General features: G+C 36.9%; 1 protein-coding gene across 9 annotated transcripts; it reads right to left on the reverse strand.

Moving 5' to 3' along the window:
* Window positions 1-7517: 7517 nt before the first annotated feature.
* Window positions 7518-13418, reverse strand: LOC133830911 (uncharacterized). 9 transcript variants are annotated; one of them, XR_009892286.1, is made up of 6 exons: window positions 12717-13389; window positions 12218-12452; window positions 10913-10989; window positions 9001-9911; window positions 8375-8457; window positions 7518-7797 (listed from the first exon to the last, which is right to left on the reverse strand). XR_009892286.1 is itself a non-coding variant. In XM_062261027.1 (5 exons), exons 1-5 carry the CDS (start codon window positions 12813-12815, stop codon window positions 7766-7768), a joined length of 336 nt encoding a protein of 111 aa, XP_062117011.1. In that variant the 5' UTR covers window positions 12816-13408; the 3' UTR covers window positions 7518-7765. The 9 variants fall into 9 exon arrangements, 3 of the variants coding, with proteins under 3 accessions (XP_062117011.1, XP_062117012.1, XP_062117013.1); XR_009892287.1 differs by having other exon boundaries at window positions 8367-8437; window positions 12717-13383; XR_009892285.1 differs by having other exon boundaries at window positions 8375-8437; window positions 12218-12509; window positions 12717-13380.
* Window positions 13419-17582: the final 4164 nt, after the last annotated feature.

The following is a 17582-nucleotide window of genomic DNA, read 5'->3' on the forward strand; positions in this document are numbered from 1 at the left end:
GATTCGAGGCTCTGGATGCATGGCAGTCCCTCGCTAGGCCTGCAAGGTGCAAGATGGCGAGGCGCAAAATGGCCTTGCACGAGGCGAGACTCCGGATGCGTGGCTGTCCCTCGCGAGGCCAGGAAGGTGCGACATGGTGAGGTGCGACATGGCCTCGCAACACCCTTGGCGCGAGGCGAGGCTCTGGATGCCTGGCTGTCCCTCACGAGGCTTGCAAGGTGCAAGATGGCAAGACGCGAGATGGCCAAGCGACACACTTGGCCCAAGGCGGGGCTCCGGATGTGAGGCTGTCCCTCGCGAGACCTGCATGGTGCGAGATGGTGGCCTGATTCGGGCGCGAAGCGTTGAGGCGAGGCAGGGGCCAGTGGCCCGAGACCATGCCTCGCTTGGTGCTATTGCGAGGCTTTTAGCGCAAGGCGCAAGGTCGGGCTTCGTCGTTTCCATCCCAAGCCTATGATTTGAAGGGCACAAGGCGGGAGCCTCGTGCAACTAGAATTTTGAGCATCCCGATTCACAGACCCTTATTTATGTCACCACGGGACCATATATTTTTCCTTGTGGATTTCTAGCATCCACACATTTTCACCCTTAAGCATAATTGATTGGAATTCAAACCTCAATGTGCTAACAATAAATTCCTCAATTGTCTAAAAATATTATTATGCCATGGTATTTTTCATATTTTATTTAATCCAAGACTTTTCTCTCATTAGGGTTTACCCCTTGGTCCAAGACCTTGTTTTTATTTGCAAAAAGAGTAGATCATTCACCAGATCATCACAGCAGCTAAAAAAAATCACGAATTGTCTCAAATTCATATAATATTATTAAAATTAATATTTCACAAAATCTTTTACCGACCCAAATCGGCTTCTAAAGTGTGTTTAAAACACGGGACGTCACATTTCCAATCCACTCCTTTGTTAGGGTACTTAACTATTTTGAGCTTGCACTTCTTCAGTTGTCACCCCACTCTTGGGTTGTGTTGAGTTGTATATATGTGTTATATAAGCTAGTGCACCTCCAAGGTCCCTCCATGAATGAGGACCATCATCTATTCACTTTGAGGGTGAACCCATTAGCCCCTGGCTTCTATCAGTTCCAAAAGTCTGTGGCTCTCAAAGGGTACGTGGAATAGTGATTTTTTCCTCACCAACAGCGTATCTACCCAGCATACGCGTTTCCACACATCAAGTAAGCATTTTCTATTTTCCACACATCAAGTAAGCATTTTTTATTTTTACTCTTTAACCCTCTTCTCATGTTTGCCTTACTATATCTATTTATTTTCCTTGGCCTTAGGTGTTGAAGGGGTTGTTGGCCCCGCGTTGAGTTGTGTAGCCCGTGACCATGTGGTGAAGGTCCTAGGTATGCCGGCTTCATGTAAACATGACTGCTGCCTTTTCACTTGGTGAAATCTCTATTCATCCAAGTTGTTGTATCTCGACCAAGCCATTTCCTTATGCTCAATCTTATCCAAGTCCACCAACCTGAAGAACATAGATGATGATGATGATGATGATGAAGACTATCACTATTATGAGGATGACTTGATGGACACCGAAGATGAGTTTAAGATGGAGTTTAAGAACTAGTCTTGTTTAAGATCCCTGGATAGCGGGGTCAAGGAGGTTGTAGATGATGGATGCACTGAAGACGTCACTTCCCGGATCCCGTCGTCGATAGTAGGTAGCGAGTTTGAATTCACCGCTTCTCCTCCTGCTTCTTCTATTCTGAAGAGGAATTTTGTTCTGCCCTACTTCGATGATTATCTTCTGCCTTTGGGGACACATTTGGGATAGGCGTCCTTGGGTGACTCACTTCCTAAAGAGGTGACTCCACACTCCTCTGTTCTCCGTGCCTCTGTTGATGGATCAGGACCTTCTTGGTCCCCTTCCTTGTATAAGCATGAGTCAACAGGTATACATGCTCCCCCCCCCCCCCCCCCCCCATCGAGCCCAAACCTCCACTCCTTGGGGGCATTCTTTAGAAACCCATTATGGAGAGACCATGAGCCATTACATGGGGAAAATTCCTGAAGGCGAATGGGGGTCTATGTATGACATTCTGGATATCGAGTTGGGTGAGGCTTATATGCGAGCCTCTATGTAGGTGCGTGTCAAAACACTTAATGTATTTTTTCAGTTTTGATATTGCCCGACCAATGATGTTTTTTTTATTTCTTTCTTTTTTCTTAGGTCTCCATCTTGGGTAACCGTTTTGTCCTCTCGTCTTCGTTATCAATGCAATGATTACAGTCCGAGCTTGAGGTGGCGATGAAGGGCCTCTCCTTGGCTAAGGTAGAGAAAAATGAGTTTAGCGATTGCTAATGCGGTCTACAATAGGGATGCTACAATAGCCAAGGTCAGGTCGACCTCTCGGTCTAACACCAGGCTCAACGCTACCCTTCAAATCCTCAATGAGAAGATTAGTGCTCTTGAATTTGAGCTGGTGGATGCTGAGAATAACATTGTTGAGCGCATGTTGCATGTGGTGTGGAGAACCAATCCTGACGTCAACCTGTCCCTCTTTAGAGACTATGCAACTGAGAAGATTGCTGAGTCGAAAGGTCGGGGTGGGATCTCATACGCTCCTCTTCCAAGCTTATCATCATATATTTGTGTAACCCTCTATGTGTTTTCTTTTGTATGGAACTTCTTTAAGTCTTTAATTATATGTAGAACTCTTTATGTTTGAGGTCTTTTTAAGTAGAACTTTTATATATAGGACCCTTTCTTATCTTTGTATTGACTGCGAGGATGTATTGGCCTTCTGGGCCTTTGTCATCCTCTTTTGGCTATCATTCGTAAAGGGCTTTGCTAAGTCCCTCTTCTTTGATGAATTACTTATGTCTTCCTTGGACTGATGATGATAGTCTTTTTGGTGCACCTTGACTATACTTGTAAGGAAATGTTAACTCTTTGGTTTTTTGGCATCCTTTTATATTTTTTTTACGCGCACTTCTTATTTTGTGCAAGATGCGTCCTTCTCGTCCTTAGCCTTACAAGGGTCTCTTTTAGAACCCTTTTTGGCTAGACTACTCCGTGACCACTCTAGGCTTATTGGTGGATGTCCTCCTAGAGGCTTACCCCTTTTGGAGGTATTATTCTGTCATGAGGTTGTCCTTGTAGGACCTTTTGGCTCTATCTACATCCATTAGGGTAGCTAATCCTTATGAATTCAAGAAATGCCCTAGGCTTATTAGCGGATGTCCTCATTGAGACCTTACCCCTCGTGGAGGTATTTAGCCTTTGTCGCTAGGTTATTCCTGTAGAAACTTTTGGCTCCCTTGATATCCATAAGGGTAGTTAACCCTCGTGAATTCAAGAAATGCCTTGCAAGGTTTTTTTATTTTTTTGCAATATATGTGCCTCCTATCTTGCCCCCCAAGTGCTTGGTGGGATTCATTCTATCGAGCACTTTGATAATTTCGCTCCCAACATAGACTTTGACAATGTGTGTATATTTGTTATACAAGTGCTTGCATATAGAGGGGATGTAATATGCGAGATAGGAAAAAATTTCCTTGATAGCAAGCAAATTACAAAGGCACGTATGACAACATTGCATCTGCTATGAGGTTATCTAGGCCACCTCTTTGATTTTTAACTATTGAATTTAACATAAGGCAAACAAACAAGGTACGAATATTCCTACATTGGATGTGAAAGTCTTACTAGTAATATTTATTGAGATGTTCTGCATTCCATGCTTGAGTACGATAGTGTCATCCACCAACAAGTGCAAATGTGGGTATGCGCCTCCATGTATCACCATCGCCATGGGTTCTCCTAGCTTGGCAGTTGTGCGGAGAGAGGTATTATAACACTCTCTTGCTTTCTTTTGTTCTTCTTTTATGCTTTCCATCCCCCGAGGAGTTGGGAATTTAACAGACAAGTGATACCGCATTGAAAGCCAAAGCACAATCTATTAGAACAAAGCTTTCCACGATAGTGGTTTGTCTGGGTTGCTCTCCCATGGTGAGGGTGTAACGCCTTGGATAGCCATGACGGTTAAACTGTGTGTTTTAAAATGTGTTAGACTCTCTAAACGAGTCTCTTGGCCATAAACGTGTAACTAAATGTGATTAACAGTTTAGAGTTAAAAAATTTGGTCAAAAGGAATGATCATTTCATTAAAATGTTTACGTTCATACATGGGATCCCATAATAACTTTTAAAAGGCTAATTACAATTCAAAAGTTACAATCAGCCGACCTAAGTGGAAAAATAGGGTTTCACCCTAGTTGCTCTGAGAAACCTCGGCCGTGGAGGTCGAGCAACTGCATATGTACATGTCGCCACCGAAGCTCTCCAACTCATGGCTGGTCCAACTTCCCTTTCCCCTTACCTGCCCCACATATCACCCGTGAGCCAAGGCTCAACAAAAAAACTTAAACATGCTCATAAGCAGTTAAGGACATATAACAAAATCATAGTAAGCATGCCTAGCAGTAATAACCCTACTCATGCATGCATTCTATTCAAATAAGTGACTGCAGCGTCACATCGAGCCCAATTCCCTAAATACGTGGCCATAGAGTCACCCCAGGCCTGCTGCCCTAAATAAATGACTAATAAGCCATACCAGTGCTTGTTTCCCTAGGATATGGGACTATAGAGTCATCGCAGGGCCCACTGCCCTATCCTCTGTATAACTAGCCTTAGAGCTTCGGTCAAGCGTATATCACGATCCTGATTAAGCCTAACCATATTGCCGCTCTTTACTTATAAGTCAATGCTTTCGGATAGCGCTCAGCGTGCTATTGGCATCCTTGACTTATAACTCAATGCTTTTCAATCACATAATGCAAAACAAGCATACATCATTTAAAAATTATCCACATACATAGTATTCAAGTGTTATCCATATTTTCCACCTATGACACGTGGCACGAAAAAACGGGTACATGGGCCCATTGAAGAAGCCTGGGCCCTACTTGGGCCCAGTGAACAATGAACAAGCAAGCCCCGACGGCCTGGACCATACCAAACTCAGATTATTGGCAAGTAGCGCAAGCATAGCAAAGGGGCCAAAACTAAGGTGTAGGCCCAAATCCCCTTCCTAACCATACTCAATCTATATCTGCCGGGATGTAAATTATGATGGCAGATGATCCATTCCAGGAGACGGATCCCATCAAGTGGGATCCAAGAGAATTCATCACCATCAAGATGTCTGCCTTGGTAAAGAACCCGCGTCATGGTAAACGAAACAGGACTTAGGTAAACGAACCCAGATGACCTAGCCGGATAGAACAAGCCCAGTCTTTCCTACAGCTAACGTGTCCTCGAGAAATCCAGCAGTTGGTCTCCCTAACTAACTTGCAGAATGGGGTACACACAGAACATACACTATTTTTAGGAAATGGTACTGCCGCTACTTTGACAAATCCTGTCCTCAGGATCTCCTTGGTAACCCACGCAGATTAGTCCGTGCTAACGTACAAAGGACAATTGTAAGGCTTCACCATGCCTAATCCTTCTGAATGGGCCCATATTACCAACCCTTAATTATGTTACATTTCTTGTATTATGGCTTTGTTAGCGATCAATTGCAATTATATCCTTATTGGGACCGGATTAGTCTGGCCCAAGTGACATGACTCCATATAAATAGGGTCAGTCCTGCACTGTAGTGAGGATTCTAGATTTTCTCTTGTATGCTAAATGTTGCTGAACTTGCAGAAAACCTCCATTGTCAAAAATCTCTAAAGCCTAATACTAGAGACTCGTGGACTAAGGCTCATTAACACCCCAACCATGTAAAAACCACGATCTTATTTATTTCTTAGCCTTTCTTTCTAGATCTTATCTTTCAATATATTTCTAGTTTCTAAAATATTTGATAAACATTTCGTTGCTTTCATTGAGAGCTGAAGAAATCTTGAATCAACCTTTGTTATCTACGAAAATGGTGAACACTAGACATACTATGTTTGATGCTGCTCATCAGCAACAACAAGACAATGGAGAACCATTGCAAAGCCTACCACTTCTTCAAGATCAACCAGAGGATGTGCTGTACCATGGGCCTCTACCTGAAGACTCCCAGAACTTCGAGGAAGGGGGTGAATACGATGAAGACTATTACGAGGAAGACAGAGGGGAATATGAAGAACACGAGGTTGAGAATCCCGTTGATCCCGACGAGAAAGAGGTGGAACCTGAACAGGAGGATCAAGAAGTGGTTCGTTTGAGATAATAGGTCCTCGACCAAGAAGACATGATGGCTGAACAACTGGAGACAACCCGCTAGATGTAAGAGTCTCTCCTGGCTCTTCAAGCTTTTATTGTTGCGCGAGGATATGACGGCCCCAGATAAGATGATCAGGGAAGACGCTTTTATCCCAGCGCCTCCATGAACAACGATCACAGAGGGAGAAAACACGGATAAGAGCCAGAAATGGTTAGTTTGGGAGACGACACATCCCGAGTGGATTTGCGAGATATCCTCAATGCTCAAAAGGAGCAGGCCCGAAAAGAAAAGATTCACCCTCATTGAGGCGACTTGAGAAACAACCTCAACGACAGGGGGAACGAAAGAGTTCCCCTTGACGATGGAATGGTCAGAAATTTCATGGAATAGCCGGCCACTCTCAATAAGGTAACTGACCGCTTGTTCTGGAAACAAGAAGGCAGAGGTTCCAATTCTAAAGATGAGGAAAAGGAGTCATGCGCCAAGCACATCCTGGACGTCGTGTTACCCAAAGGGTTCAAGATGTCGGACATACATTCCTATACCTAAAACACTGATCCCAGAGATCATTTGTCCTGCGACAATCGCTTGATGACTGTAGCCCATGTCTGCGACAATGGTAGATGCCTGTGCTTTTCGATCACTTCAGTCGGACCTACCTAGAAGTGGTGAAAAATGCTCAAGATGGGATCAATCCAGTCTTGGTCCGGATTGCAGTCAGCTTTAAGTAAACAATTTTTGGCTGCCCAAAAACTGGACATGGAAGTCAGTGCACTGGCCAACATCAAGAAACATCCTACTGAAACCCTTAGGGCTTACATTCAACCACTACAAGAAAAAATACTTTCAATAAGACCGAAAAAGTATTATCAAATATATACCATAACACTTTTGGATGTGTTAAGGAAAGCAGTGTTATAGTAGGTCGGAGCACTTTGCATCACACTATTCCATGTTTATAGACATGTGTTATGGTATAGCTTACGATAACACTTTTGTTGTGTTATTTTAATAGTTAGATAAGTATTTCGTTATGCTATTTATAAATAGATTATATAACATTTTTTTGTACTTATAAAGTAGTATTATGATACACTTTATAATAACACAGTTTCTGCATTATAGAAAATAGTTTCCATAACATAATTTTATGCTTATAAACAAGTGTTATTGTAAAAGATACAATAACACATTTTTTGTATTATTATAATATTTGAATACGCTTGAATTATTATTATATAAACATGTACATTATAATTATTTTTTTATTGCTTTAATTCAAACCCACTTCTTTTAATATAATTAAGACACCCTTAACATTGTACAAATATATTTTTGAGTACCAATTATATGTTTCATAACACATATAACTAAATAATTGTGTCAAAATACATTCAAGATTATCTAAAAAACAATCCAAAAGTCTTAATATATTCAACACTACCTAATTAACATAAACAAAACATTCTCACAGTAGTCAACAAAATAGTCTTAAACAGTTTCATATTCAAAAGCACAGGTAGGAATTCATGATCTTCCAAATGTCAGCACACCAAAGCCGTCCAAATCAGATTTTCTTTTGCACTTCACTTGTTGAATCTGGTAAATAAAACATAAAAGAAAAACTAATGAGGTCTGGAAATATCATATCATTAATCCAAAATAGTTAAGATGGATCCAAGTTTTATCCATCTGCATATCATAAGCATAGATATAAAAAAGTTAATCACAACTCATATGTATAATGTTTTATTATTCAAACCCTAAGGTTGGGGACGTGAAAACTACCCTTATTCACAGCCAAGGCGAGATATCTATCAATATAATCAAACCAATTCAAGCAAACACAATTTATTTGTAAGAAGATAATACATAATTCTAGATAAAATCTAACATCATTTCCCATATAAAGGTTACCTTACCATCTATCAATACCAAGTAAAAAAATTCAAAAAACACACAATAAGTTTTCTCCTTTATATTGCCGCAACACACAAACAAATTTTCCAGAACCAACTTCTCAAAGATACACAAGTTTTCAACCTTCCGTTATCACCGCAGCACACAATTTTAATCTCAGAACCTACTTCTCTACGAATGAATATTTAAGATATTCAAACTCCTCTAACATTTGTATGATATTAATAAAAAAAGTTAAGAGAACATACTTCCGTACCTCTTGCAATTAATAATCAAGTTAATTAACTTTGCAATGCTCCTTGCCAAGTTGATCCATAACCTAAAGAATATAATCAATACCTAAAAGATTAATACAAAATTAAAATTAAATGATACAATAAGTAAAAAAATTACTTTATATATTAATTTTTGGGTATATATGATTATCGTATTATTACAGGGACTAAGGAAAAGACTAATCAAAACAAACAGTGTTGAATAAAGATGAAGAATCGTCATTCAGAATGTGTTTTTGTCAGCATAAACAAAAGCCCTAGATTGTTAACCAAGTAGTCCCAATTTTTTGTTGAAAAGAGTAGAGAATATTTACTGTCCTGATACCATTAAAACCAAACACATAAAACATTGTCTCTCAACCCTCTTCCACCTCTATTGATAACACAATTGCAGTAAAACAAAAACAATATATATATATATTTATACACAGAAAAATATTTAATAAACCATGACAAATTTCTTAATTTCTTACTGAAAGGGATCACTAAAAAAATACACATACACCCAAAGAACTTCACAAGCAAGCCTATATCATACAAGAACAATACAAGAGAAGACTGTAAAAGCTAAATCCTTTGATAAGAGAAGGCAAATAAACAAGCGCACCTGTGGTTAAGAAGTTGATAACTGAGCATTACAATGAGATCCTTGATGTTATAGCATAACTTCGGCTCACATGATCGGCAGGAACAAGTACATCATCAAAGTTCAGCAAGGAGTAGATTTTTGTTACAAGATTGTATAAAATAAAATACGTTATGTCAAATACAAATCTATAATTGAGCTTTCCAAAGTTACTTCATTCCATAGTAAGAATGCCTTAATAAGTTCTTTCATGTTCAAAGCAACAACAATTACCTAAATATTTTCATGATAAAGCAATAAAAATAAAAAATATATGAATTAAATGCATATCAAAATCAATGCTGGGAAATACATAGCACAAGATATCCTAAAATAATAATAATGATGATAATAATGAATAAGATTGAACACAAACAAACAACAACCACTTCAAATGGACTCGTTTAACAAAATTATAAGGAGCCAAAAAGACTTAAAATATCAGAGAAACATAAACACTGTAAATTGTATATGCTGCATCAGCATATTGCCAATATAAATATGTACATATATCTGCAGATAGACAAGCAAAAGGGCTAATTGGAGTACCCCAGAAAGGATTGACCTCTAACTAACCGTGCACTCATTCTTGAGTCTACCTGTATTAGAAACATTTATAGAAACATTTAAATCTCTTGTGAAAATTTGTCCTTACAAAAACCAGATCCCAAAAGACTGACAGTTGATGTTGCCATCTTTCAACGAGAAAGTTCCCCATGTTTCTAATACACTCAACATATATATATAATTCAAATATTCAACAAAGAAATTAACAAAAATAAGATAGAGAGTACTTATGATTAGACTAAGTATTAAAATAAAAGTTAGAGGCATACCTCTTGCAAACTGTTGCCAAAAAAGTTTCTTTGAAGTTTGTCTCAGCACATAAACACCTTTACAATGTAATAAGATATAATAAAAGTGAGTCAAATTGTGAGTCTACGCATAGAAAGTTGATAAAGCATTATTCAAATCATAAACTGCGAGTTTTACTACCGAGAAACAAATAATTAACATCAATTTGTAATAAACATAATTGAAGTTCTTATAAATAAAAGGGTGGGCTTACCAAGGAGAAAAAGCATCATAAGATTATCATATGCTAAAAAAAATCCTAAGACGGTATCACAATATAGCTTTGTTATGTGTTTTTTTTCTGCCCCTAACTGGCCAAGTGAAAGCCAACACTGCAGACCTTTTCAACACCAATAATAAAAATAAATAACTAAATAAATAAAAGATAATATTTGATTTTGTCTATTTATCAAGTTTATGGATTTTCTTCAACTTTCTCATCATCCACAATTATTCATTTATGAGTTTTGGCTTTCTGGGTTGTCTAATCTACACATTGTTATTATTTATTGCATGGTTTTTGGTTTACTGACTTTGTTTATTTGCTTGTGTATGGTTTTATTAGGTGGAGCATAAGCTTTTGAGGGCTCTACTTATGTATTAGATATATTCTTAGTATTTATCTTATTGGTATTTGATGAGTGCCTGAGATAAATTCTCTCTTGCCTTTATTACTATCTCAAAATCCATTGAGCAAAATTTGAAGAAAATAAGTAATCGGGTGTGATACCATGTCTGGACCTCTTGAACACCTCGTTAAGACAGGTATGATTTTTTATAACTTGTTTTCAGGTTCTTATTCCTTAATTCTGAATTTTTCTTCATATCTGATTATACACACACATATATATATATAGATCATCATAGCTATATACAATGAGAAACACAGTTAAATCCTTGAAACACAATCAACTATATATAATGTCAATCTTACTCAATATAACAAGGAATGAGACCATTTTCAACATTCTAAAAAAAATAAAAAATAAATCAACTTTTCTCATTGGAATTTGTGGGTGAGTAATGTTGAAACACTTACATAAACTTCTTATATCCTTTAAATAATTTCTGGTAGCGATCTTTCAACTCATCAGCTGACTGCTCTATAGAACACACCTGTCAAAGAAGGCAATTGAATCATTTCATTATCAGTTCTACAACCAGCACTTAATTAACTCTACAGGTTCCACTGAACTGCGTTGAAGTACTTTATAATCTCAATAATTAAACATACTACAAGATGTATAAATCTTGTCCTAGAGAGACTACATATGGCTTAATTTGACATATCTATATCTATTGTCCTCGTGTCTTAAATTATAGTGTATGACTTCAAACAACTTAATTATCTAACTTTGTCTAGACTAAATTGGACTGGTCCCTCTTCCTATAGCTATTGCTACTCCATATAATTATGCATACATATATATACGCAAAAGAATATATTGCTAATATTTTTATGTGCTAATAAATATATGTCTCGTTTACAGTACATATGCATGGATATTCTCTATCTAGTAAGCTATATAGCTAGTCATGATAAGATTATGTAAAGTAAGCCATAATAATATGCATGAATGTATATACATTGGCCTAATTTGTCTTTCTTAAACTACAATTCAGGGAAGCAAATTATGATATATATGTATATATAAATCCGCAATGATGATCATCAGAATTACACATATATATAATGTAGTATATTCTGATAACATGCATGCATGTATCTCAACTTTGATTATGTATGCTTATATTTGCGCGTAGTAAGGAAACTTTTGTTACAGAAAACAGAGTACATTATATTATATGATAGATTCTTTCCTTGTACAACCCTGCAGCCAATGGACATGTCAATACATGAGGATAACTCTTACTAGTTTAACACATTCACTCGTATGCGCTTTTCTATCTTTTTAGAACAAACCATTTTGGATAAGAACTAGTTTGGTCAAGGAGTTTGTTTCAATATTTATGGAAATATCTATCCACTATTTCAATATTACATCTACATGTATACATATATACATATATACATGGACTCATAAAAATCTCTCTTGTTTGTTCTTCTTTTTGCTTTCAGGGAATGCAAGCTCTGTTGGATCAATTTTTGCAGTTAATGGTTCGATAGTCGATGCAGCTAAGTATTTGGGGTATGCAATTCTATACTTGTAATCTATAGGTCCATTTTGTATGCTAACAATCAAATACAGGACAAAAGTTCTGTTTGACATATCATATCTGTAAAAATGTGATTAAATACCTAGATTGGATGTGAGTTTGTTCCAAGACTTATGCTAAATAGAGCCAAAAGATACAGAAAAATTAATTGGTTTTGGTGACTTACCTGATTAGTAAACTCAGTGTGTTATGTGCTGTCATTTCAGTTTAAGCACACGGGCACTATCACGGTTGATACTATCAGATGATTCTCTTCGATTGGCAGTGAATGAATGCTTAGTCGACAATCTTTTGAATTATATACTATTTAATTTACTCTCTCCTCTTGCCATCATCTGCTGACTGTTCTTTACAGTGTGATTTTTCTTTAAACATATATAATATAGATCCTCCCGCTGAACCTACAATATTTGCAACAAATCCTACAGTGAAACTTGCTTTTCCTCTAAGTCGTCTACCTAAAAGATTGCAAGTCTGTGCATTACCATTAGTCAATGCCCTCTTCAGTTACTTAAAACATGTTTTAATTTAATCGAAATGATCTCACAGCAATATCCAACGAAAAAGATAAACATAACCAAATCAAAAGTCAAAAAATAACCAAATCAAAAGCCGAAAAAGATAAACATAACCAAATCAAAAGTCGAAAAAGATTCAGGACTCACTTCTAAAGGAGAGACTTCACGAGAGAATTGACTGGAGCAGAAAGAAGGCCGGGTTAGGTTGCTTGTGCCAAAGCCTCTCATCAAGAATTTATGAGTCATTGAGAAAGAATGATGAGCAATTCAATCAAATCACGGGGGAGATGAAGAGAAATTGAAGAAAGAGATCGAGGGTTTCGGAGAAACGGAAAGAGTGATTGAAGAGAGAGAAAGAAATGATGTATTTAAAATATAATGTTACTCATTGACATTTCTGTAAATCAGAAAAAAAACACTCTTCTCACCCCTTCTCATAAACACATTTTCTCTAGAACCCTAAATTCAAAGTGAGATGATTGATTCAAAATATTATGGTTAAGGAATGGTATTTATTAATTTTTTTACGGTATGCTACTATATGATTCTTATAAGTTATAAATGCATATAATATATGAACAATAAATACTTAAAGACAATGCTGCCCTAACCCCTAATTTGGGACAAAAAAACAAAATTGGAAATAAAACTTAAGAAAAGAAAAAAAAGACATGGCCAAAAAGAAAGAGATCCATGGGGCATAGAAGACAAAAAAGAGTTAGTTCATAGATATCTATAGATTATTGAAATTTTTTTCATGAAAGAGGTGAGAAGAAGAAAGTGGAGAGGACACATGGAAAAAAGCAACAAGAAAAAAAGATAGGTGTGGTCAGAAGAGTAGATAGAAAACTAGACTAATGGGCACTTTTAGGGAAAATTTGTAGTAATAAAAATTAAACTTACTTTAAAATTTTAATGAAAGTGTAATATCCTTCAACTTAATTATACTTAATCTAATATTCTCAATGTAAAAATTTCTGGGACGAATCCTATGAAATATAATCCATGAGTATCTAATTTCACTAAACCATTATGGGCAACGGGTACTTACTCGGTACAACTCCGGTCTCCTTTCTTTATTTCAAACTCGCTTTTGCCAACATTTTTAGGACCATCATGCTTGCATTTTAGGCAATGTAAATTTTTTGAGAAGTTCATAATATTGCAACTAAAAAATAAAAAGGAAGGCATTAGCCAATTGACTTAAACTTGATGGAATTGCTTGCTATAAATAAGTATGTGGATTCAAAGAGTAAACGGAAAAAGCCAAAAGGCAGAAACAAACAAAAACAAAAAAACCTTGTCCATTTGACAGGAGTACCCTTTATCCTTGTCCCCGTTGCCATAATAATACTGATAAAAGTTAAGATCCAAGGAATTTAGTAATAAATCATTCAATACTTTTTTATTTTAATCTAGAGCAAGGAAAAAATTATTAAAGAAACAGAAAATTAAAAGAATTTCACTTTATGAACTTACGTAGGACATATCCAATCTCCTCTCTTCATTTCAACATTATTCGACATATCATCATCTGTCAAACTCAACTACTTTTCTTTCTGCTTCGGAACTTTGGCAGCAGGCTTTGGAAGAGAAGGATCAACCGGTATTTCACTGAGCTCACGCAACTCCACAAGTAGTTTTCTTGCAGATGATTCAACAAGCTCTCTACCAACATGTTTTTCACCCCCGAGATAACAATTGGATCTAGAGCATAAAAGTGCAATATACGCACTATATCCACTATCCGGGCATCTTCTTCAAATTCCTTCAATATTGTATAAGCTCTATCACAGGAACCTCATAGATTGCAAGCACTACAAATCTGAATCCAAGAAAATACTAAATAATTCAGAAAGAGATATTGCAATTTTCCTGACTTTTACCTCTCCAAGTCAAAACCATGAAACTTCCACTCAAAAATTAAATGTATATTAAGGCTGGCCATACATAATACTAGTGTATCAACACGTTTTTTCATCACATAAACTTGAGCACATGGCTTCTTTTCTCAAAATTTAAATGCTGAAAAATTACAAAGGGGAAAATCACATACATCCCCTTCATCGAGTCTGACATAGGCTCTCAATCTTTTAGCCGAATTAAAAGCTTTCCTTAGCAGATTAGGACATCCACTTCCAACAATCACCTCAATATCTTTTGTCGACAATGATCTAGATATGTAACATTAGCCCACAAAAAAAAAGTTAATCCTTTATATATTTATAATGTTAAACCATCAAAATGCTCCCAAGATAACTAGTGAAACCCCATGAAAGTGTGCTTGTGTTGGTGTTCATCTCAAACAAACAACCACACGAGATGAAGAAAACATATTTCACATTTGGCTGACTCAGTTTCACACACTTTTATGTATATACAAACATTGACCAAATATATGGAAAATTGAGACAAAGTATGAATAAAGTTGGCATTAGAATGCTTTGTTTGCTCTATTGTTTCCCAAAAATAAATCCAAGAAAAGGTGCTCACACTTGTTGAGTCATTTTCTCAAACTTGATACCTTATTGCTAATATAGATTAGTCTATACAAATTGAGCAAAAAAAGCAGAGTAAATATCATATGAATATATATCTTCCTCTTCAAAGAGTTTTACTAAAGCATGTTTAAAATACAAATCTATCTTGAATACTTTCTACTCAAGCATTCTGTAACCAAGAAAAGTTTCTTGATTTGTATTATTGCTTCATTAAAATTCCAATAACTAACATATATTTTACAGGATATGTCTAACAAAATAGGAAAAACGACATCTCTATATATCATTAGTAAAAAATACTGCATACAAACACATAAAATTGAAGCATGGTGATTGTAAACTACCATAAACAAGACCAATAAATACCCTGAACTATTAAAAAAGAAAGTAATCGCTATAGATTACTTGGACAAAAGAAAGATGAAACAATTAAAAAATTATCTATTATTAAAAACAGTCAACAATATTCATAAGAACTCATTAGCCTAAAAAGATAATAGAGGTATGTTGACTTACAAGACCAGGGAATTTTCCCTTGAGAAACTGGATCAGGGGCACTAAACCATTCTTATTGAAACTTCATCTCCTATTGGAGATTGTTAAAGACAACCCAATTATATTATGTCATAATATAGAACAATATATTAAGATATAGAATCAAAGAAAGAACCTTTAAACCATTTGGAAATTTGGGGAAAAGCACAAACTTTTAACACCAACAACTTGGGCCTTCGGAACCTGATCAACAACATAGTGTAGAGTCCAAAGAACTTTACTTAGCTAGTTAGATAGTAGTATAATAGTAATAGTAGTATTATTGTTATGACTGTGGATTTTTGGAAAGTATTTTGAGGATTAAATTTATTAAGGTTAAAATTTGAATATCCTAGGGTCAGTCAGCAGCTTTGAAAACGTTAGAGGGCTTAGTCAAGGCTGTTTACTCAATTCAAATTAAGCTAAAAATGTGTAATTTCATGTTTAAATATTCAGCGTATGCCAATATATCGCAGCTATAGGGGCGATATATCGCAGCACGGAAAAAAAAAAAAAAAAAAAACGTCGCACGATTGCCTCGGGCATACTGGCCCAGGCGATATATCGCCTCCTTCAGGGCATTTTGAAACATTTTGAAAATGTTCTCCATTCAAATCTTCAACCTCTTGATAAGTCCCGCATCTTTCTGAACGAGTCTTCAGCCTCTGTTGAACGATAATTCAAATGTTTTTCACTTAAAAAGCCATTATTTTTATTCAAGTTAAATGAAGATATTTTTATTCCTAAACTCTATAAATAGGACCTAGTGCCCAGCCATTTATTCATTCTTCAAGCTAAATTCAGAGGCTGCAAGTTGCTAGGTTATTGTGAGAGTGTAAACACTTGGGTTGGGGATCATAAGCTTAATCACTATAAGCTTACCAAACACTTGGGAAGTAAGGTTTTTTCACATTTCGGTTCAAATTTTAGATTGGTCATATAAGTCTTCAAGGTATTTCCAAACTCTAGTTCAATTGGTATTATTTTCTTTAAGTTCTCATAGTCTTCTACTCAGCATTCTAACCTTATTCTTTATTCTTGGTTAGGAAATCTAAGTTCTTGAGCATAAGATTCTTGGTAAGTGTATTTTGATGGTATAGTTCCTTCATCACTTCCATCCCTTTTCTTCAATATACTCGCCCTGTTATAAATGGTTTTGTTGACGCGGTTCTTCGCCAACAGGTAATTAAGAGAAGAAGAGAAAAGGATTAGTGCTAGAGATGAACCGAAATAGATATATGGTCTTAGAGGATGAAAGAGGTGACTCAAGACACGTTTTTTAAGTGGTTCGAAGGTTAAAATCCTCCTACTCCACTAGTCAATATTATTGATCTATACTGAGTATTTGATTACAGAGTATTTCTTACAAGAGATTATTTTTCCAACCCTTATAAACTCCCAAGGTCTCTATATTTATCGGAGAAGGCACCTGGAAGTTGGTAAGAAGGTCATCCCGTGACCTTCTTAGCTGTCGTATCAATTCTGTGACATTCATGATTAATTCCTAAACCTGACACATAAGTGTGGTCAAATCAATAGGTAAGGAGGTAATGGGCCGCACGGCCCAACCCAGTCGTGGGTGTCTGAACACGCACGTTCCTGCTGCGTGTCCGAGAAGTCAGGGGGATATCAGACACGTGATGCCTGATATATGCACGTTTACCTTGCGTGTGTTGACTTCACAAAGGGTCACAGCCTTCATATCCAGCTCGTGGTACGAGCTTCACACTTAGCTCGGTCTTCGGCCTTCGGAATCCCTGCCCTGGTCTTGGACGGTGAAGGTGAGCTCTTGGGGCCTCCTCGAGCTAAGAAGGCACGACATTACGACAGAAGCTCCAGCCCTGGGGATGACCATGAGGTAATCATGGTTAGGCCGCAGCTCGGCTTGCTAATCAGCCCGTGGGAAAATCAGGGCGTACATCTGCCCCCCAAGCTCCTGCTCGTGGTATATTACGTCGTATCTAAGACCACAGTAGGG

Source organism: Humulus lupulus, chromosome 4, assembly GCF_963169125.1.
Source record: "Humulus lupulus chromosome 4, drHumLupu1.1, whole genome shotgun sequence".
In the NCBI taxonomy this organism is placed as follows: domain Eukaryota; kingdom Viridiplantae; phylum Streptophyta; class Magnoliopsida; order Rosales; family Cannabaceae; genus Humulus; species Humulus lupulus.

Excerpts from the sequence above, each read along its gene's own strand:
- LOC133830911 (XM_062261027.1), bottom strand. The coding sequence starts at position 12,815 with ATGACTCATAAATTCTTGATGAGAGGCTTTGGCACAAGCAACCTAACC. Across the intron at positions 10,990-12,716 it reads GTGAAGTCTCTCCTTTAGAA|GTGTGTTCTATAGAGCAGTC; the intron begins GTGAGTCCTGAA and ends CTTCTTTGACAG. Across the intron at positions 9,912-10,912 it reads AAAGGATATAAGAAGTTTAT|GTGTTTATGTGCTGAGACAA; the intron begins GTAAGTGTTTCA and ends TACATTGTAAAG.